Source organism: Genypterus blacodes, unplaced genomic scaffold, assembly GCF_046128005.1.
Source record: "Genypterus blacodes isolate CSIRO-AG114 ecotype Tasmania unplaced genomic scaffold, CSIRO-AGI_Gbla_v1 ptg000055l_1, whole genome shotgun sequence".
In the NCBI taxonomy this organism is placed as follows: domain Eukaryota; kingdom Metazoa; phylum Chordata; class Actinopteri; order Ophidiiformes; family Ophidiidae; genus Genypterus; species Genypterus blacodes.
In genome coordinates this window covers 3,485,775-3,507,244 of record NW_027466867.1, presented here as the reverse complement: position 1 = coordinate 3,507,244, position 21,470 = coordinate 3,485,775, and the positions used below count along the sequence as shown (strand labels likewise).

The 21,470-nt window shown below is 42.1% G+C and overlaps 2 protein-coding genes and 1 long non-coding RNA gene across 10 annotated transcripts; 2 read left to right on the top strand and 1 right to left on the bottom strand.

Moving 5' to 3' along the window:
* Nucleotides 1-85: 85 nt before the first annotated feature.
* On the top strand, nt 86-2,801 carry tvp23b (trans-golgi network vesicle protein 23 homolog B (S. cerevisiae)). The gene is made up of 7 exons (XM_076152292.1): nt 86-171; nt 825-901; nt 1,000-1,144; nt 1,316-1,405; nt 1,677-1,802; nt 1,999-2,127; nt 2,204-2,801. The coding sequence occupies exons 1-7, from the start codon at nt 160-162 to the stop codon at nt 2,228-2,230; spliced, it is 606 nt and encodes a 201-aa protein (XP_076008407.1). The 5' UTR covers nt 86-159; the 3' UTR covers nt 2,231-2,801.
* A 576-nt stretch (nt 2,802-3,377) lies between these two features.
* Nucleotides 3,378-11,634, top strand: exoc7 (exocyst complex component 7). Of its 8 annotated transcripts, XM_076151762.1 has the most exons (21): nt 3,378-3,591; nt 3,789-3,854; nt 3,965-4,149; nt 4,234-4,339; nt 4,440-4,662; nt 4,746-4,913; nt 5,372-5,383; nt 6,843-6,935; nt 7,607-7,675; nt 8,002-8,147; nt 8,245-8,397; nt 8,492-8,590; nt 8,698-8,760; nt 8,861-8,927; nt 9,740-9,805; nt 9,901-10,021; nt 10,113-10,208; nt 10,316-10,379; nt 10,472-10,513; nt 10,979-11,112; nt 11,211-11,634. In XM_076151762.1, exons 1-21 carry the CDS (start codon nt 3,532-3,534, stop codon nt 11,311-11,313), a joined length of 2,136 nt encoding a protein of 711 aa, XP_076007877.1. In that variant the 5' UTR covers nt 3,378-3,531; the 3' UTR covers nt 11,314-11,634. The 8 variants fall into 8 exon arrangements, with proteins under 8 accessions (XP_076007877.1, XP_076007878.1, XP_076007881.1 ...); XM_076151763.1 differs by lacking the exon at nt 5,372-5,383; XM_076151766.1 differs by lacking the exon at nt 6,843-6,935.
* A 60-nt stretch (nt 11,635-11,694) lies between these two features.
* Nucleotides 11,695-21,176, bottom strand: LOC143001915 (uncharacterized). Its single transcript, XR_012963739.1, has 4 exons — nt 21,138-21,176; nt 16,784-16,919; nt 14,623-15,023; nt 11,695-13,405 (listed from the first exon to the last, which is right to left on the bottom strand). It is a non-coding gene; the product is annotated as an uncharacterized LOC143001915 (long non-coding RNA).
* Nucleotides 21,177-21,470: the final 294 nt, after the last annotated feature.

Genomic DNA, 21,470 nt, shown 5'->3' with positions numbered 1-21,470 from the left:
AATAAAATAATAAAATAATAGATCGTAGATAACAACAACTATATACCAATTATAATTGAACAGGCACGCCTTGGCCACCTTTTGGTCCCTTAGGTCCTGCCTCGGTGACGCGTCACTTAGCTTAGCATGTAGCCAGGAAGTGCCTGCTCAAACTTCACCATGCTAACAGGGGTAAGTAGCAATTTTGCTCGCGTGTGACGCATATAAAGTCTTCAAAATTCGATTTAACGTCTCATATTACACCTGAAAGTTAGGAATACATTCGCGAAAATGACATAATTTCGATCCACACGGAACTTCTGTCGTGATGATATTGCTAAATAGTTAGTAGTTAGCATAACAGCTAAGCTCGCTATCTTTATTTACATAGCTTTGTGCGTTGAGCTAACTCAGGTTTCTTTTAATGTTACAGTTTCCCCGACGAATTTGTGTAACGGTTCATGTCCGAAACATGTATAAGTATGAAAGTTAGTCAGCGTTGAGTTTAAGCCACTCAGAGTCTACGTTTGATGTATAATCTAGCTGTCTTTGTTCAATACTATTTATTTTTATTGCCATACGGTTAAAAACTCAGTGAACTTTTTATTCTACTGGAATACACTCCAAAAGGCAATAATTTTTCATTTCAATACATTTTAAGACATTTATACTCCTGTTTGTGCTTTTATTTAGCTTATTTTTGGGCTGTTTTCATGTTCTAGTTCAAGATACTGCATATATAAAGAAAGTATTATGGGTTGGACTTAGATCAAGGCGTTTGTATGGATGTTTGTGTAGTTTAAATACTCTCTAAGGATTGAGTCTCTTCCTTCTTGATCCCTCAGGATACCAATGAGGAAGATGTGTCTCTGTTTGATGCAGAGGAGGACACTGGGAGAAGGTCAAAGAAATCAAATATCAAGTACGGTCATACAGCACGGATGAGCTTTACAGTAGACTGAATACTTAATCCCTGCTTCATTTAGACGTGTTGTGGTATTTGTGATGAATCTGTTGCAGGCATCCGGTTGCTTCCTTCTTCCACCTCTTCTTCAGAGTCAGTGCCATCCTGGTCTACCTTCTCTGTGGGATACTAAGCAGCAGTTTCATCGCCTGTATGGTTACAATAATCCTCCTGCTGTCATGTGACTTCTGGACAGTGAAGGTCAGCCCATGCTTTTTGTGCACGTTCTAGTCTAGAACAGAAAATGTCATTCCCTGGTAACTACAAGCTGTTGTTGTCATGGTCTGTGGAGTTGAGGAAGTGATGTAATAAACCTGAATAACAAAGACCTATAGGAATGTAATACACTTCCACTTTGTTTAACTTCCACAGAACATCAGTGGGAGGCTGATGGTTGGTCTGAGGTGGTGGAACCAGGTGGATGACGATGGCCAAAGTCGCTGGGTGTTCGAATCCAGGGATGTAAGCTTCTCCTATATGTCCTCTTTTGTCCTATATGAGGTTAACCTCTGACCCTAATACTAAAGTGAGCTTTGAACTAGTTCAGCTGGGATATCATGTTCAAATTTAAATTTAACTGGTAGACTCAGAACTTCTCAATTAAATCTTTTGCTCATATGCTACTGGCCTCACATGCTGTTGTGGTTGATACATATAAGTGTGTACTGTCAGTAGGACTTATGATGGTATCTGCAGATGTCCTGATTGTGAGAATATCCTCTGTTTTCCTCAGGGTACTGGCAAGCAGCAGGGATCAGATTCAGAGTCACGCATCTTCTGGCTCGGACTGATCTGTTGTCCAATTATCTGGGTTATCTTCGTCTTCAGCAACCTCTTTGCTTTCAGGGTTAAATGGCTGGTAAGTCAACTTTAAAAACCAAGAGATGTATACAACAACAGATTGATCCTACTGTCACTCTGTATCGTCCATTGTAACATCGGTCAATAACGGGCCTTAGCAGTTTTAATAGACTCCATTCCCTTTGGATTTTGGTTTCCTGTTGATAATAATGAAATAATTAACGCTGACTTCAATGAAACGTTTTTCCATTCAGCCTGTGGTGATCATGGGTGTGGTGTTACAAGGAGCCAACCTCTATGGATACGTACGCTGCAAAGTGGGCGGCAAGACCAGCTTCAAGAACATGGCTACCAATTACTTTGGACGTCAATTCATTAAACAGGTAAGTTTAAAACAAAAACAAAATTGTCATTTGTCGGTGTTCCAAAAAAGTCTAACGTTTTTTTCTTCCTCCACAGACACTGTCGAAAGAAGAGGAATCCTAGAGTGGAGGTCTTAACATGTTAGCGTTATTCTTAATGCCATAATATATATTATTTTAGGTGGTGATGGATAGAGTGAAGCCTTTTTCAATGAAAGTTAAAGTTATGCTTGATTAGTTTGTTACCATAGAATGTTTGTTTTTGCTTAAACCCCCCCCCCCCCCCCCCCCCCCCCCCCCTAAATTTATTCCACAGGGAGGTCAGAGGTCAAGGTCCTCTGCTGATCAGTTGCGTTTGGACTGAACCATTCCCACCCTCGTCATTGAACCCTCACATACTGTTAACTGTGTGCTCAGTGTAAATGCATTAAAAAGCGAGCAAAGGCTTAAACGGGTCACATTCAAACACTTGAATTGGTGTTCCCATCCCTTCTATTTCTTTCTCTATTATGTGTTAATCTTGATCAAATAACATTGACAATTGGTATTGTACAAACATTCCGGTTTGTGTAATATACAGGGTTGGGAAGTAACAATGTAAAGTATTCCTGGAATTTGTAAATAGCCTGTGTGTGTAAAGAAAGTACAGTATATGGAACCTATTCTTTGCAAATACATTTGTAACCTTTTCGCAACGGTGTTGCAGTTTATTTATTTATAACCATGTTAAGAAGAATTTTGTTGAAAAAAATCAAAGAATGAAGAAATGATGAAAGTGATTTGTTCATCCATTGACACCTAGCGGTTTGTTTCGGTCAGTGCATACACATCCTCGGTTGCTATGATGGTTTTTGTGACGAAAAATAACTCGTTTTCCTAATAGTAAGCATTACTTACGCAGAAATTAGATTTATCAGTACATTTTTCATTTGTCACAACGAACTATGCTGTTCCAAGCCGATTTAAATGGAACACTCCCGACATCACAAGACATTTACGGAAGCGGAAGTGGAAGTCGCCTTCTCATGTCAGCGGATTGTAAGTAGTTTTCTGCCTTCAAAATAAGAAAACAAAACGAATTATAATCTTGTACACCTAATATAGCTTCTTTTCAACTCTTATTGGGTTTAGAATTAATTAAAAGAGGTTATCTCCCGACGGGTTGCACACGCTGCCCAAGTGAAAATGTAAATACAACAGGAATCCAACAAACACAGTACAGTAAGTTTACGGTGTCTTACATTGAAGTGGTAACCGGAAATGTTTTGCTCGTTACCAGGGTTTAATGTCTGTGTGTAGCTTAGCTTGCACGACTGCACATTTGGGAGGCTGTATTTGATATATTACGAGCTAAACAAGCGTGAAAATATATTATCACTACTGTAGGCCATATTTTAATGGGAATTGTTTCGTGGAGGCTTGAAGATGATTCCCACCGAGGACGCTTCCGCCAGGAAACGGGAGATAGAGGAGAAACTGCGGCAGGTCAGAAACAAACAAACGGAATTGTTGATTACAAAGCTTCTCAGTTAATATTTAAAACACTATATACATACATTATTTTACCCATACTGTTCAAAATGTACTGTTTCTGTGATCGCGAACCTTCATATTGTGAAGCAGTTATTGGTTGACTATGTATCGTATCTTACAGTGTCTGTGTGTTATTATTGTTGATACAGGAGCAGGAGACTCTGTCCTTCATCAGAGAAAACCTGGAGAAGAGTGATCAACTAACTAAAGGAATGGTATGATTAACAAAACACAAACCTCTTTGTAACATGATTATGACACATATCATTGCTCTTTAAGCGGCTTATGGTTTTGACCTCTGTCATTGTTACTGTCTTCATGAAAGGTCTCCATCCTGTCTTCGTTTGAGTGCCGGCTGATGCAGCTGGAGAACTCCATCATTCCCGTCCACAAACAGACAGAGAATCTCCAAAGGCTGCAGGAAAACGTGGACAAAACTCTATCCTGCATGGATCACGTCATCAGTTACTACCACGTTGCCAAAGACACAGACAGGATCATCAGAGAAGGGTCAGGCCTTGGCTTTGGACCCGTCTACACGCAGCTGTCTGATCATTAATGTGGCCATGTTCTAATAAGAATTTTGTGTTGCAGACCGACAGGAAGACTGGACGAGTATCTTGCCTGCATTGCAAAGATTCAGAAAGCTGTGGAATACTTTCAGGACAACAACCCAGACAGCCCTGAACTCAACACAGTGGTACAGTATAAGTGTTTACAAAGAGAATTAGAATTAGATTAACTCAGATATTCAGTTTGATTTCTGTTTTGTCTTTGTTGTCATTGTTGATCCACTACAGAAAGCGCGTTTTGACAAGGGGAAGGAACTCCTGGAGGCTGAGTTTCGCAGCCTGTTGACCCGTTACAGTAAACCTGTTCCCCCGATCCTCATCCTGGATGCCATCAGCATGGACGAGGAGCTGGAGGTCCAAGAGGAAGTGCTGCTGGAACACCTGCCTGAAGCCGTGCTCCAGGACATCATCTGCATCTCTGGGTGGCTGGTGGAGTACGGACGCAATCAGGGTACTGATGTTCAGTCCAGCTCTTCCTCTCTCTGTGCAGTTATGTGTTTCTCTAACCAGTCTCTTCATCATTCCCCACTACAGATTTCATGAACGTCTACTTCCAGATCAGATCCAACCAGCTGGATCGCTCCATCAAAGGCCTGAAGGATCATTTCCGCAAGAACAGCGCCTCCTCCGGTGTCCTGTACTCACCTGCTGTCCAAACCAAACGAAAGGACACGCCCACTAAAAAGGCGCCAAAGAGACCAGGTCAGTGTTTCCACGGCAGCTGCACAGCCCCGCAGCATTAATCACAATCCCATCATTACTTCTTTTCAGGTGGTAAAACACACTTTTGGTCCTTTTTGAGCCAGAATCTATCTTTTAGAATATCAACCAGTGACCTCATTGGCTTGGAACTTTGTCGTTTCCTCATCGGTGGTAAAGAGCAACGTTGGTTAGTTGGTGACCAGATTTTGTAAATGAGGACACAACAAATGTTTTACAGCCACCTTTGATTTTTTTGGACTCAAATTAAACACCAGGATTCTGAACACTGTCGATTATTAAATCATGGCCCCATAATTCCCCTGTAATCATCCCCACTCACTCAATCAATCATCGTGCGCCCCCAGCCTCACTTTGTCTCCCTGTGATTTTACAGTATCTTACTCTTCACTAATCCTTCATCCTTTCCTCTTTCATAATCCTTGTTGATGTCATGACAGTCTACATCCCAGGTAAACCCCCAAAAGCTTGAGTGTGTGCATTTGTGCCGTCGCTTGCTTCTGCCAGCCGGACGCCGCATTTCACAGCGAAGGAATTGACAGCTAGAGCATTTTAGGGAGAGCGTTTAGCGTGTTTAGACGGATCCAAGTGATGTGCAGAGGTCATATTTAAGGTTCTGGACAGATGTAGATGGAGACATGACGCGGGCGACTGCTCTTATAACGGGGGAGTCAGGTGTCTGTTGCATATGGAAGCACAAGAATCGTAACATTTAAATAAATATGTAAGATTACTAAAGGGGATTCATCTGCTTTTAGTTATTTTCTGTCATATTTGAGTCAAACCCATCGGCCTTAAACTGCACTGAAAGCTTTGTGTGCTTCATGTGAATTGACCCGCCTACACGCCCGGTTAGACACACCCACCAAGGTCAACGATTCAAGCTTGAAGTTTTTTAACACCCAAGATTCAACGGCAAAGTGGCCAATCCAGAAGAAGTGGGAGGAAAACTTCCGGAAGTAAACAAGATTTATGACCTATGACTGCAAAACTGAGAAAGCTGTATGAGATTTGATTGACATGCCAGTATCGTCCTTGTTGTTGAATCTGGAGTGGGTAAAAACTTTAACATGTGTTTCATAGTCTGTGTCTGTGGTTCAGGCCTCACCCCGACCGGCCAATCAGAACACAGCGGGTCGTCTTGGGCGGGCTCACACGTCTCGCTTTCACTGTGGATCAGTGTTGCTTTTTGTTTCTCGTTCAAAGAATTGCAGAGGCTTCAAATCAATAAGCTTAGTGACAATAACAACATAATGTGTTTGGTTGTGTTTAATGTGAAATTTGAGTTTGATTGATTATAACTTCCTGGTGTCAATGCTGGGCACACTCTCATACGTTTCCCACCAAATCTAACGAATGAAGTAAATTGTGCCACTCGCTTACTAACCTACTAACCAAACCCAAATGATGTCATCCTGAGACTTCTGTAGAGTTTACACTTCTAAACCATGTCAGTTCTGTTGTATTTATGGTAGTCATAGTAATAATAATGCTGAATGTGACTGTTATGACGTAATGGCTGTATTGTGTTGACTTGTGACCTAACCTGTGTGTTCTGTTCTTACATGACGGGGCGCTGTGTGGTTCAGCGCACACGCCCCTTGTTTGTTCCCATGGCAATGCTGTGCTCTAGTTGTTCTCTTCTCTCACCTGGCCATTCTGTTGTTTAGTCGTGGTGCTGTAGTGTCACACACACACACACACACTCACACACACACACCTCTGCTGGCTCGTCTCGGTGGTGGAGGGATGTGGTGTCGGTGTTTCATCACTCACTTCCTAGCTCTGCCCTCTTTCTCTTCTTCTTCCTCCTCTTCTTCCTCCACATCTTCTGTTTCTTGGCTGTCTGGACCTCGTTGCCCCTCCTCCTCCTCCCCCTCCTGGACTTTGTCTCTATGTGTATGGGACCAGGGACCATTCGCAAGGCTCAGAACCTTCTGAAACAGTATTCACAGCATGGGCTGGATGGGAAAAAGGGGGGCTCTAACCTCACACCTCTGGAAGGTAATGCACCTCTGTCTTCTCTTCGCTGTCTGTCCCCCCCCCCCCCCCCCCGCTAACTTTGACTGGTATTGTACTTCCTGTTGTTCTCATTCAGAGCAACAGACATACAGAAACCTCCTCAGACCCACAACAGTGTTTACAGCATTGCAGTTTGATTCAATGAAGAATTGAGGGTTATAAGAAGAGGAAATACAAATTGGATATAAACTCTTCTACGTAATTATAAGCAATTAACTCTGCAGCCTTGGGTCTGTTCTGTTCTGTTGTAGGGATAAACTATCCAAAGATGAAACAGACTGTAGTTCATCGTACAGCAATAAAGAACTGGATTGTAGAAATGTATTTAACCTAAAATAACCTACAAGCTAAAGTGGATTAGAACAACTTTAGGCTCTGCAATGTATCTAAAGCTGTTAGGTCTTAAACAAAGCTGGTTCCTGTCATGTAGTGTAACACACACACACACACTGACCAACTCATTAGTCACATGAACACACCTCTGAGGGCCCTTTGAGCCCACGTCCCCCCCTGTGGGTGCCCCTGCTTCCCTAAACCTCCCCTGCTGGGTGCTTGGTGGTCGGTGCAAATATTCCAGGTTTGTTCTTTGGCCTAGTCAAGCCTCAAGTGGTTTGATTAGGCCCATTCTCCTGCTGCCCCACCCCACCCATCAGGTTACGATCACGACCTGCGGGTCAAACATCTCTCTGACGCCCTGATGGAGAAGCACGGGGCTGCTACAGGTGAGTGGCAACGACATCAGAACGACAAGGAACAATATACGACCTAAAGAGAACCCCAATGATGTCTTACATCTGTTAGCTCCAGTCTCCAGTCTGCTCCTATTATGGGCTTATCATCAGATAGATCAGTATTGGCACAAGTTTTCTGGTCCTTGGGAGTTGCAGTACGTAAATGCTTGATAGACAGCAATTTCAATGTTTCAATGTTTCAGTATCAGACTCATGTAGTTCTGATGTGTATACGCATGGCTTTTGAGCAATCTGCCACAGGAGAAGTTGAGTCTGGAACCCTTTTTGTTTACTCTTTTGTCGTGTACCTCTCTCAGGGAAGGATGACGTCCTGGACATTGAGATCGACTCCTACATCCACTGCATCAGCGCCTTCGTCAAGTTGGCCCAGAGCGAATACGCCCTCCTGACTGAGATCATCCCAGAGCACCACCAGAAGAAGACCTTCGACTCCCTCATTCAGGTCAGGAATCAAAAGGAAAAGAACTCATATCATTGTTTTCTACATCATCATTTCAATTTGTTCCTCTGTTCTCTGTTGTCCCTGTTGCTATGCACAGGAGGCACTCGACAACCTGATGCTGGAGGGAGACAACATCGTGTCCGCTGCTCGCCGAGCCATTTTGCGCCACGAATACTCGGCCGTCCTCACCATCTTCCCAATCCTGAGACATCTGAAAATGAACAAGTCTGAGTTTGACTCAACACTTCAGGTAGGAATCAATACAGTCTCATTATTTTCCTAAAAAACAATGAAAGAGCAGGAATCTTAACTTTTGTGTTCTAATATTCGGGCCGGGGTTGCAGGGGACGGCAGCAAGCACCAAGAACAAGCTGCCTACACTCATCACCTCCATGGAAACCATCGGGGCCAAAGCTCTGGAGGAATTTGCAGACAGCATCAAGGTAAGAATGTGAAGATAGGGTCAGGATTAGCAATAACCTTGATTTAAAACCCCATTTAACTTATAATGAGTATAATATTGACTACGTTTTGTGTTTTCTTACAACAGAACGATCCGGACAAAGAGTACAACATGCCACGGGATGGAACGGTCCATCAGCTGACCAGCAATGTAAGCTCAATGCGAGTCACTCTCTTCTAGTGGCTCATCTCACTTTCACTTATTAAATCAGCTTTGGTGATGTGATCCTGGCGTTTTTCTTCCTCTGCAGGCCATTCTGTTCCTGCAGCAGCTGCTGGACTTCCACGAGACAGCCGGAGCCATGTTGGCCTCCCAAGGTACAGACACTGCTAACAATACCAATAATCAGACAGATCAAAGGGTGACTTTGTATGTGGATGTCTGAACACTTCATTCCAGTTCCATTCCCTCCGATCCAGCCTGACTCCAGTTTGAGCTCCGCCCTCATTCTGTATCTGTGGCTTCCTGAGCTTTTTGCCCTTCACCACCTCTGCGTTTCCTTCTTCTCGCCTTTGAAGAACCTCATGAAGGGCTCTCTGTCTGTCTGCTTCCCCTGCTGCTGCTGGCTTCTCTCTCTGCGTTCCCTCCTCTCATCATCTGTGTCCGTCGTCCTCTTGCAGCCCGGCCCGACGACCGTTCGCTGCTTGGCTTTACTCTGCACTAACGAGCCTTTCTAACCTTTGCACTTGTGCCTTTCTCTTTCTCTTCTCTTTCTCTTCTGCCTTGCCTCTGTCCTTTAGTACTGGGGGACACTTACAATATACCTTTAGACCCCCGAGGTAAGCACAATACCATGTTAGGCCCCGGAGTACATTTCTGAATGTTTTTTATATTTATGTATTACTGTTATATTACATAATGATTGAAACTATGAATAATCTCTAACTAATTCAATCTATAATGTGCCAGTTGAAAGAGAGTCCTTTCATACGTTACCATGGAAACCTGAGTGGTTGCACTTAAACACTCACTTCTACTGAAATGAGCTATTTAGAGTGAAAATGTTTCTCCCCACTCCACGTCCACAGGGAAGTAAATTATTCAATCGGATCAGAAGTTAAACCAAAGTGGCGGTTGTGGGTTATGAAATGAAGTCCTGCTTGTTGTGACGCCGCCTCTTGTTTTCCAGAAACCAGCTCATCAGCAAGCAGCTACAGCTCAGAGTTCAACAAGAGACTCCTCAGTACTTATATATGTACGTAAACAAACCCGATGCACTACGCTGCCGACATGCACGCCCGCTTTACTGCAGTGTTGTCGTGGTGATAATCAATGTATTGCTCCTTTTAGGTAAGGTGTTGGGAAACCTGCAGCTCAATCTGCTCAGTAAATCCAAAGTGTATGAGGATTCAGCTCTGAGTGCAATCTTCCTACACAACAACTACAACTACATCCTCAAGTCTCTGGAGAAGTAGGCACACTCTCTTTCTCTCCTTTCACTCTTTGAAGTCGACCCCACCCAGTCAGTGTCAGTCTTATGTCTGAACTCTTCATCTGTTCAGGTCGGAGCTGATTCAGCTGGTGACGGTGACGCAGAAGAAGGCAGAGAGTTCATACAGAGAGCTCATAGAGCAGCAGATCCAGATGTACCAGCGCAGGTAACATCTTTAAGCTGAACCTGTTAGAGACGCTTGTACGCTCCCTCTCCTGTCACTGCTGTGTGTGGCTGTGTGTGTCTGACCTGATCTTTCTCATGTTCCCTCAGTTGGCTGAAAGTCACAGAGCACCTGACAGACAGGAACATGCCCGTCTTCTTACCTGGCACCAAGGTTACGATCTTTGCTTATACAGCTTTTTATTTTTTGCTGTATGTCTGATCTTTGTATTCAAATTCACTAACTGAGGATTTTCTTTTCCTCAGCTGAAAGATAAAGAGCGGCAAGTCATCAAAGACAAATTCAAGGTGAGATCAGACTTTGGCTCCACATATTCAGATCTGTATTCAATGCTGTGATAGTGGTATAGTCACAATACGAAGTTAGTTAGTTAACTTAGTTTCTCCTTTTTGGCAGATTTGTACTTTTGCACACATTCAACCACTTCAATTCACTAATGCACTGCTGACGCCCCAGACCATTACAGCCCAACCACTAAGGATCAACCACCAACACAGTCAGAAAGCCTTTAGTGACCAAAAGATGAGTGTGTGCAGACCCCAGGGGCTTGTACAGGGAAATATGGTTGTAAACAGTTTGTAATATAGGCTGGGCCAAAGTCATTAGAGAGTTTGTAGATGATGCAAATGCCCCATCAGCCACCCCATAATAGTCTCTTGCCAGCAGCCCACTGATTATCCACAACACCATAGCAACGCCGTTTGAATATACGCTATGAATGAAGATCACTCCCTCTTCTTCTGTCCTCTCAGGGCTTCAACGATGGTTTGGAGGATCTGTGTAAGATCCAAAAGGGCTGGGCCATCCCGGACAAGGAGCAGCGGGACTTCATCCGTCACGCCCAGAAGAGAGTGGTGACCGACGCGTACAGGGCCTTCCTGCAGAGGTGAGGGTGATGATGAGGATGATGATGAAGGAAGAGCCTCAGGTTACCACTTTGACACAGAGGGTCACACACCATTTACATGTTTGTGTTTATTCTAGATGCGCCAACATCTCCTTCACCAAGAACCCGGAGAAGTACAACAAGTATCAACCGGAGGAAGTAGAAGAAATGATCGAGAAGTTGTTTGACACTTCGGCCTGAGCTGCACTTAATAATCACAAACTCTTTAAAGTCATCTGCTGACATCCAACATCCATATCTACATCTTATTTGCCTCCATTTCAGCTTTTGTAAACTGTAAACTTGTTTTTGCAGGCATGATTAAGCTCTAAACCATGTTAACATGTTGTATGTAAAGAGACGTGTCTGAATCAAGGACTGTGGTGTCCTCTCATTACATTTACTGCTGTTTGTCTGACGAATGTCCAGTTTTGTACAAAGACATAAAGATGATGTATTTATGTAATTAACCCGCTCCAGTGTATTGTCTCCGATAAATAAAAGGGAACTGAATTATCCCCACTGGTGATTTGTTATGTGGTTGAAAGCAAAAACACTTATAATGAGCCTGAGCACCGGTTCACTGACAAAGCCTGAAGAAGAACAGCCACAGACACACAATTCTAATGTTTCCTGTTTTAGTGTTGATGATTCTGGCTTACAGCTCATTAAAACCCGAAATTCAGTCTCAAAACATTAGAATATTGTGATAAAGTTCAATCCTGTATCCTCAGGGTGTCTCACTCTAATCAGCTCGTTAACTCAAATCACCTGCTGAGGTTTCCTGAGCCTTTCTCTTGTCTCTTAGTCTGGTTCAGTCGGCAACACAATCATGGGGAAGAAGACCAGATAATAATTTATTGAGCTGCACTTGTATGTAATCTGTATTTAGTTGTCATTGTAGTATTGACAATAATACACACATACCTCCTCCAAGGCCCAGTACGCTTATCCCTATTTGGTACTGCACGTGACCTCATGTGGGGGTTGTCTTTCCATTTTTTTTTAAAATCTTTAATTGGTAACTCTGCTCACCAAATATTATATATAACATTTAGTTCATTACTTTTTTACTCATCATGCCAACAAAGTTAACATAACCTTTAATATAACCAAACCATTTTCACCTCAGCCTGTTGTGACTGTTTCTGTGTCTGTATAAGCGCGGTCTGCCATCTAGTGTCTACTTTGCGCCAGTGCAGTGTTGAGTTCAGACTGATTGATTCTGATATGATAAACTCCTCAAACGTGTTGACTGCGTTTCAAGATTCCCTACTAACTAAGGTAAGAGGTCTATTTATACTTTTATATTTATATTATATAATTTAGCTGTGTTATTGAAATTGCTGCAGTTATGTCATAAATTCGGCATGTGCAATACATCAACATATAGAATGCAGGGCTGGGTGACAAATTCTGACAAAGATAATTATTACAATTATGATAAAGTATGTGCTTATTTGGTAATCTGAATGTTTAAAATCTTTACCTACTGCGTGAATGCGTTCCTGTCAGGGTGTAGTGTCCTGACTTGACCAGCAGAGGGCGCACCATCTCCATGTATACACGGTATTGTGTACTAACCTGTGTCAGGTGACTGCTGGGGAAGCACTGAGATGCAGAGTGAAGCATGTTTGTCTGGTTACTTGTTTAACAAATGTTCGTAATGTTAATACCATGTGCTACTTTCTTACATTGTAGTACTTACTACACTAAACTATTGATTTAATTTGATAGATTGATAGATTAGATTAGATGTGGGAGGTTGCACATAAACATAATAGAGATACAGAGCAGAGAAATATCTTCCTTTCAAACGCAGTTCCGGTCTGCAACTGAAACTTAACACCTTTTTCCATCTCGATCAGCTGGAAATAAATGAGCAGCTGAGCATCCCTGCAGAGTTTCCCCCTCAATCCCCGGCTCAGCACCCAAAGGCCTCGTTGCTGTGACCACTTCCCCCTCCCCCTCTGTCTGTGTCCATGTGGGGTTGAGTCCCTTCATCCTCACTTTCTGACTCACATTTTTCCACCACTATATATACACTCAAGGCAGCACGTGCAGGGATTGCTAATACACTCACACACAGACATTAACCTACTCCAACAGCTGTACACACACATTCAAACACCCTCATGTGACATAAATTAAAAGGGCTGCTTTTTATATCCAGGAGTATCCAGGAGGAAGTGGTGGCCTCGATCCATTTGTTTCCTCGTCTCTGGCCCCTCTGCTCCTTTGGGAGTCTGGATTTACTCCTGACATCCTGGAAGTCTGAGGAAGTTCAACAAGTCTGCAAAGTGCACAGGATCGTAATATTATTCATGTAAGGGTGAAATAGATCCTGGTGTAGCTTGAAGTAAAGTGTTTCTTTGTGTTGCACTGGAGCGTTTCTAGTCTTTATCAGGAGATGGCAGTGGAAGCTTAGTGAATAAGTGAACAAGATCTAATTTATCTGCTGATTCAGTGCAGAGAGAATTCATCAGTGGGAGTTTAGAGGAGTGATGGATGCTTCAGGCGTCGCAGCATCCATCAGTCTGATGTGTGTTGCTGCTTTCATTCGTCATTTGATCATCATTATTGATTATAAAGGGAATATGTCGAAAGTTAGAGAGGCCATGGCAGTAAAATCAGGAAATGTGTTTAAAAGCCAACAGGATTCAATTTATGATGACACGAAACAGAACAAGGCACTAAATTATCACAGGAACTAGTAAATGTTCTTCTTCAACAATAATTCTTCCATGTTTCCTGTTTAAAAGAGTAAAAGGCTTTGTTTTGTTTGCCTGTACAAACTAAAAAGCAACTCTGATCCCTTATATAATTTAGTTTCTACTAAACATTAAGTCTGTGTGTCAGTTCATATGATAGATTTGGTTCACGTTATCAAGTCTGATGACAGTTATGTTTCCGTGACGCTCTCCTGAGAAGATTGACCCTGATAGACGTGATGTAAGTGAGTTGACAGCTGTGCAGCCATGACGCTTGTGTCCACTGGTCCCACAGGGGGATTAACTTTAATGAATCACTCCTTATTTTAAGACTAACAGACCCAGCATCATGTCAGAGAATAATGCCTGTAGGTAAAGAGGTAAACGTTGTGTCTGCTGCAATTGTGTGAAACCTTTTGTTACCATAGGGACAAGAAGAAGCAGAAATCCCCCCGAGGAGCAAAATGACACCATGGGTTTGTGCTTTCATTAGGTGGGCAGCAGTGGAATGTAAAAAGTGGCCTGTTGGGTGAGACGGGTAACCAGACACCCAAAGTGGCCACACATGGGAATATTTGAACTTTAATCAGAAGAAATCATTAGAGTGTGTGTGGACGAGCAGGTGGAGGCAATGGGCTCTGACCAGGAATGAACAACACGGACAGACTGAATGCTCCATTAGCTGAATTAGGAACGCTTCAGCGGGGGAATAAATATAGCAGCTTCTTGGAAGTACCTTAAAATATCTCTTGGAAGTTTTTTTTAAGGGCCCGGCAAAATGGGATTGTTGCTGACAAACCTTTGGAAAAGAGGGGAATTCTTGAGTCCTCGTGGTTGGAAGGGTCAGAGGTGAGATTAGAGCTCAGGGTGGCACAGCTGCATGGGGAGGTTGAGCTCTGGCAGGGGATGACATCATGAAGACACCACTTTAGGAGCTTTTGGAGTAGAACTGCTTCTCACCTTGATAGAAGGCAGTAGACGTGGTTCTGGTGTCTAATCAGGTTGCCTCCTGGATCCCACAATCATAGGAAACCCCAGGACAGAACCAGACTATGTTGGATGAATTATATCCCCAAATCTAAACTGGGAATGTGCTGAGATCCTCATTGAGGCTCTGCTGTAGCTCCTTTTACAGCTGATTGTCAGAGCAGCGTGGCCTATTGGAGGATATGAATGACTGGCTCACTCACTCCATGTTTCCTGTTGGACACAAAGCACCCAGAGTGATTTCCTTGTTAGATAAGACTTGAAGCCACAAGTGGCAGATTGAAAAGCAGTGACCTCAAAACATCTGCTATTAAAAACAACAGAGTGCTGCTCATTCAATCAAACGCCTCCTGACACAACTGGACCAACTGAGGGAGATGGTAGCCACACACACACACACAAACACACACAGCCCTCCACATCTTATGAACTCCCTGCTGCCTTGCTGATAGGCCCACACTTTATAAATAGCGTGCACTTCTAACATGCGTGGATAACGTCAGCGCTTTGGGAGAGAGGCACAAGGAGTGTTTCATTATAAACCTGTACCATTAAAAACTTGCTGGCTCAGTCTGGATTCTGGCTCTCACGTCCCTCTCAAAGTTTTATGAGGCCAGTTATGATCCTAAATCGATGCAGGAAACTGAGACGGAGGAGCCGGGTGAGGTACGCACTGCACCGATCGCATGAAGAAAGGCTGCCGTTGGATATTGCGTGACTGTTTGCACCTTTGCATCCTGTACGGCTCAGATCTGAGGGCTGATACAGCACAGGCCTGAGTCAACCTGACATTTGACACATACAATACAAAGTTATGAAACACTGAACCATCAATAGAAATCGTCAACATAAATAAACAATAAATTTAGACGAATGAAGAGGCTGATTAGTAAGAGGAAAAATAGATAAAGACACAAAATGATGAGGAATGATGAGGAAATAAATAAGTAAGACATTTAAATACATAAATAAATAAAATTAAAAAAAATACAAAGTAATTATTATTTTAATTTAAGGTTTATGTTTTTACATATCTTTTAAAATATTTTTTATTCTTAACAAAGTTGTGTAAACCCCCACATACACACGCACACAGACAAAAACTGTAGATTGTAACCCTAAACAGATGTAGCATGTGAGGCTGCCGTGCTGCACACAGAGGAAAATGATAAAACAACATTTGGCAGAAATTTTGCATGAATTTGTGATGGAAAAAATGACGGCATGCATCACAGATAAAACTATATTTAGTTGGTAAACAAATGACAAACCCAATGCAGAGCAACAACTGTGACAGTAACCTTCAGGTACCTCGTGTCTACCTGTCTATCAGGATGAGATAAGGTAACATGTCTCTGTGGCGAAGGTCAAAGGTCAAGTCGGTCAAGCGGCATGCAGGTGCTTGATGAAACGAAAAAGAGGAAGTGAAAAGGGAAAAGCAGAAGGCTGCAAGAGAACCACAATCACGCAAACTGCGTGTGGTTTGCAGCTCCTTGCCAAGACCTCTCACTCTCTGCGTCCCAGACTTTCCCCCTGAGTTATCCAATCCCCCTGTCATCTCCACTGGCTGCTCTCCCCACTCCCACTCTCCACCGCACACAAATGGTTTGAATAAGAGGTCTGCATGACTGCGCTGTGGCTACAGATGAAATCCTGAAGAGTGATAGTTTACTTAGCCTAAATACTCCCGATTAGACAAATTGAAACATTGTTGTTATGCGGTGGAAACTCAAGGACCTATTGGCCGAGCGTGTTCACCCTGTACCGGAAAAGTACGTGCAGCGGACTTTCGTCATGCGAAAACCACAGGATCTGGCACCGGGGTCGGCAGACATCAACCACCAGTCCCCCCCCCCAAAACAAAATCTGTAGAAGAGAAAATGAACACTGTCACATTGAGATGATTCACGAAGGAGGCAGGCACACGCGACTCAGGCTTCTGTAACTACTGAAAAACATGTCCAACCACAAACCTTCTGTCTTGCCTTATGGAATGCTTCATGATGTCACATTTTCCTCTTATTCCGAAAGTCTTCCAGGATCCAAAGGCAGGGTCGCATCCGTGTGCCGCCGCAGCCGCTGCTGCTCAACCGATCACAAACTGCTCAACTAGAAAATACAGAATTCATCCTAATGTCACAATGCAACGCAAATGTGTTGATTTCTGATCTGATCTAGTATGAGGTAGATTTTAAATGCAACAATACAATACACCAAAATGATTCTTGCAGACTAGAACCAAACAGCAGAGGAGCGGTAGCTGCTTCATCGGCGAGCAGCAGACTCCATCTGGCTTGGCAACAGGCGGAAAATACAGCTTCTCTTCAGAAAATGGAAGAGCTTTGTATTTACTGACACTTGCATCTGTATCCTATTCACCAGCGAGCAAATGGCATCGCTGTTCCAAGGTGACATGGCAGCTGGGACTAAAAATTGTCATGGAAAGACCCTATCACATTTACAGATACTCCAAATGGCCTCTAAGATGGTGCTGTTTCACCAATGCCAATCAAAAGTCAAGTTTAAAGCTAAATACTTTCTGCCTTTCCACTTGACTTAATTTGAACTATGACTGAGTTTACAGTGAAGGAGTCAAATGATTGTTTGGTGGTTTGGTTTCACGCTCATATTTTGTATTTAATGAATTTACAGACACTGTTATTTAATTGTTAATCAAATGGAAGCTTGTTCACACTGTTGGGCCGTGTGTCATCGTGTGTTCGTGTCTCGAGTATGATTCTTTTTATCTGATTACAGATTTGAGCTTATTTGATTACAGTCTCTAAAAGTTTTCACACTGTTGGATATTGAACGCATCGCATCATTTCGGGGATGAGACCGGGAGTCTCACTGTGCCGTGAACGCGTCACTACTACTACGTTTATACGAGCTCTTTCCATGGCAACCGCAAACGCATCGCTGTGCATTCTAGGATGTATAGTATTAATGTGGTGTGTGCGCGATCGACCGGCGGGCCAGATCTGATAAACTTCTGATTATTATCTCGCGGGCCGGATGTGATTATAGACAGGAATAAACAGTTCTCGACGTTTGACTAATTTACGACCATTTGTGTTGCGATGCCATTTAGCGGCCATATAGCGTAACAACACCATCGCTAAACGGTATTTGATAATAAACTATACTTAGTAATTGTGCATTCAGGGTAATGTCAACTTGATTTAGCAATTTTTTAAATAAAATAGTGAACAGAATAGATTTAAAGCATAGTTTGTTTAATATTAAGAGGCCAAAACAGTTCTCGCCGTTTGACTGAATTTCGACCATTTGTGGTGTTTAACGCCATCTAGCGGCATCATTTAGTAACAACACCGTCGCCCTATTTTGAACGTTATTTAATAAATACAAAAATAAAACCCATACTTAGAAATTGTGCATTCACAGTGATGTCAACGTGATTAGGTACATTTTTAAATAATACAAATGAAGAAAATACGTGTAAAATATAGTTTGTTTAATATCAACAGGAATAAACAGTTCTGGCCGTTTGACTGAATTACGACCATTTGTGTTGCGATGCCATCTAGCGGCGTTATAGCGTAACAACACCATAGCTAAACGTTATTTAATAATAAACTATACTTAGCAATTGTGCATTCAGGGTAATGTCAACGTGATTTAGCAAAAATTTAAATTAAATAGTGAACAGAAAAGATTTAAAGCATAGTTTGTTTAATATTAAGAGGCCAAAACTGTTCTTGCCGTTTGACAGAATTTCGACCATTTGTGGTGTTTAACGCCATCTAGCGGCATCATTTAGTAACAACACTGTCGCCCTATTTTGAAAGTTATTTAATAAATACAAAAATAAAACCCATACTTGGAAATTGTGCATTCACAGTGATGTCAACGTGATTAGGCAATATTTAAAATAAAACAAATGAAGAAAATACATGTAAAATATAGTTTGTTTAATATGAACAGGAATAAACAGTTCTAGCCGTTTGACTGAATTATGCCCATTGGTGTTGCTTTGCTTCCATCTAGCGGCGTTATACAGTAACAACACCGTCACCCTATTTAAACCGTTAAACAAACTATATTACATGTATTTTCTTCATTTATTTTCTGTTTAAGTTTGCTAAATCACGTTGAAATGACCCTGAATGCACAATTTCTAAGTATAGGTTTTATTTTATTTTTTATTTATTAAATAACGTTCAAAATAGACCGACGGTGTTGTTGCTAAATGATGCCGCTAGATGGCGTTAAACACCACAAATGGTCGAAATTCTGTCAAACGGCAAGAACAGTTTTGGCCTCTTAATATTAAACAAACTATGTTTTACACCTATTCTGTTCACTGTTTCATTTAAATTTTTGCTAAATCACGTTGACATTACCCTGAATGCACAATTGCTAAGAATAGTTTATTATTAAATAACTTTCAGCGATGGTGTTGTTACGCTATAACGCCGCTAGATGGCATCGCAACACAAATGGTCGTAATTCAGTCAAACGGCCAGAACTGTTTATTCTTGTTGATATTAAACAAACTATATTTTACACGTATTTTCTTCATTTGTATTATTTAAAAATGTACCTAATCACGTTGACATCACTGTGAATGCACAATTTCTAAGTATGGGTTTTATTTTTGTATTTATTAAATAACGTTCAAAATAGGGCGACGGTGTTGTTACTGAATGATGCCGCTAGATGGCGTTAAACACCACAAATGGTCGAAATTCAGTCAAACGGCGAGAACTGTTTTGGCCTCTTGATATTAAACAAACTATGTTTTACATCTATTCTGTTCACTATTTCATTTCTATTTTTGCTAAATCACGTTGATATTACCCTGAATGCACAATTTCTAAGTATAGTTTATCATTAAATAACGTTTAAAGAAGGTGTTGTTACGCTACATGGCCGCTAGATGGCATCGCAACACAAATGGTCGTAATTCAGTCAAACGTCAAGAACTGTTTATTTTAATTGAGAAAAGGGGAATAAAAATGGGCTCTGAGCAAAAACCCGTATCAGTCTACCTATCAAGCCATATCATATCTACTTTAAAGCTGTCATGGACCTATTATTAATAGACAGCGGGTGGCCAAACTGGACAATCAAGTGTTCAAATAAGTTTAAAAATGAAGACGCTCATTAAAACGGTAGACTGCTTCGAATCACTGACAGTATTTGCAGGCTGTGACCTCAGGGCGTCGTGGGGCGAAGCCTGATGTGTACTGGACTAATATTAGCAAGGGAGTAGGTTTGATTTTGACATTGGTGGGGACACAAAATTGTCCTCCTGAAAGTTTATGTTTTTTTGCATTTGCAATCATAATTTTGCGTCATGTAGAGATGATCAAACAAGCAAACAATCATAGTCAGAAAATTGTCATGTTTATAATGCATATCTGAATATCTAAAGAGAATATGAGTAAATAAGAATTTAATGCATTCCACAAGTTATAGGTTGCAGCAACTAATGAAAGAAAAGGAGGCAACTACGAGAGTTCTCATCTTTACTCTGTAGTGCAGGGCTGTAGGGCTGTAGTGCAACTATGCATCATACTGTCAATTAACATACTGTCCATCAATAACATTAGACATTCATAAATACAATACAACATTGTAAATAAACATAAATGAAATGTAGACGCAGATTAGTGTCCACTGGTTGTTCCTATTTGAAAGAACCAAACACACGCCTACGCCGGTCTGTAGCAGAAATGAACTGCTGGCAGATTACTGTCAGGTCAGTGTTGTCCAGTTTTTCCTGATGGACATGGCACACAGCAAGGTTGTTCAGTCTTACTTGTGTCATGGTGGTTCTGAGCCATGTTTTAAGTCTCCTAAGAGCACTGAAACTTCTTTCAGCCTCAGCTGAAGAAACTGGGATGACTAAAAGCAGCCTGACAAGGGATTCAACTTGGTCAAACAAGCCTCTCACTTCAACTGTCAAACCTCTCATTATGTCAGCCACTTCAGCACTAGATTTGAAAGTGTATTTGGACCTAAACATGGCTAGTTGGACCTTTAAACTGTATTGGGTATTGATCAACAATGTCCTTCACTTCTCCAGTCAGGAGAGTTTCTTCCAGCTTCTGCAGGACATCTAGATCTGGTTGGTTGAACCTCTCCTCAAACTGAATATGTACACTATCTAACATTTTATAGAACTCGGTTCTATAATGCTCCTCAGCTGAATGTGCTGGCTCGCCTCACTTGTGTATCATTTTGGTGGCTTTCTTTGGTGAGGAATCTGGATGGGTTCAATCCCAAGAGAGGCAACCATATTAAAATCCGTTTAAGCTGACGTGACCCAGGCACAATATGCCACACATGTTGACAACTTACACTTGGCGGTTGCAGATAACATGCACTGTCTGCCTCCCGTCCGGTCCAACTAGCAGGTAACTTTTACAGGCAGATGTAGTGACAGCGGGGACAGCCAATCACATGTACGTAAGCGAGAAACCGGCAGCCAATCGAAGAGCGAAATTTAGGTTAGAGGCGGGACTTCTAGCAGAGACCGACTGTTAACCCTTTGTGTGCCATAATCATTGATTAAACACTACGGACAGCGGTTGTATTGATAGGGACTACACTGTAGCAGCTGATTATTGGTAGGGACGTGTCCCTAGCGTCCCTACCCAATTCTGCGCCCTTGGATTATACCGCGGGCCGGAT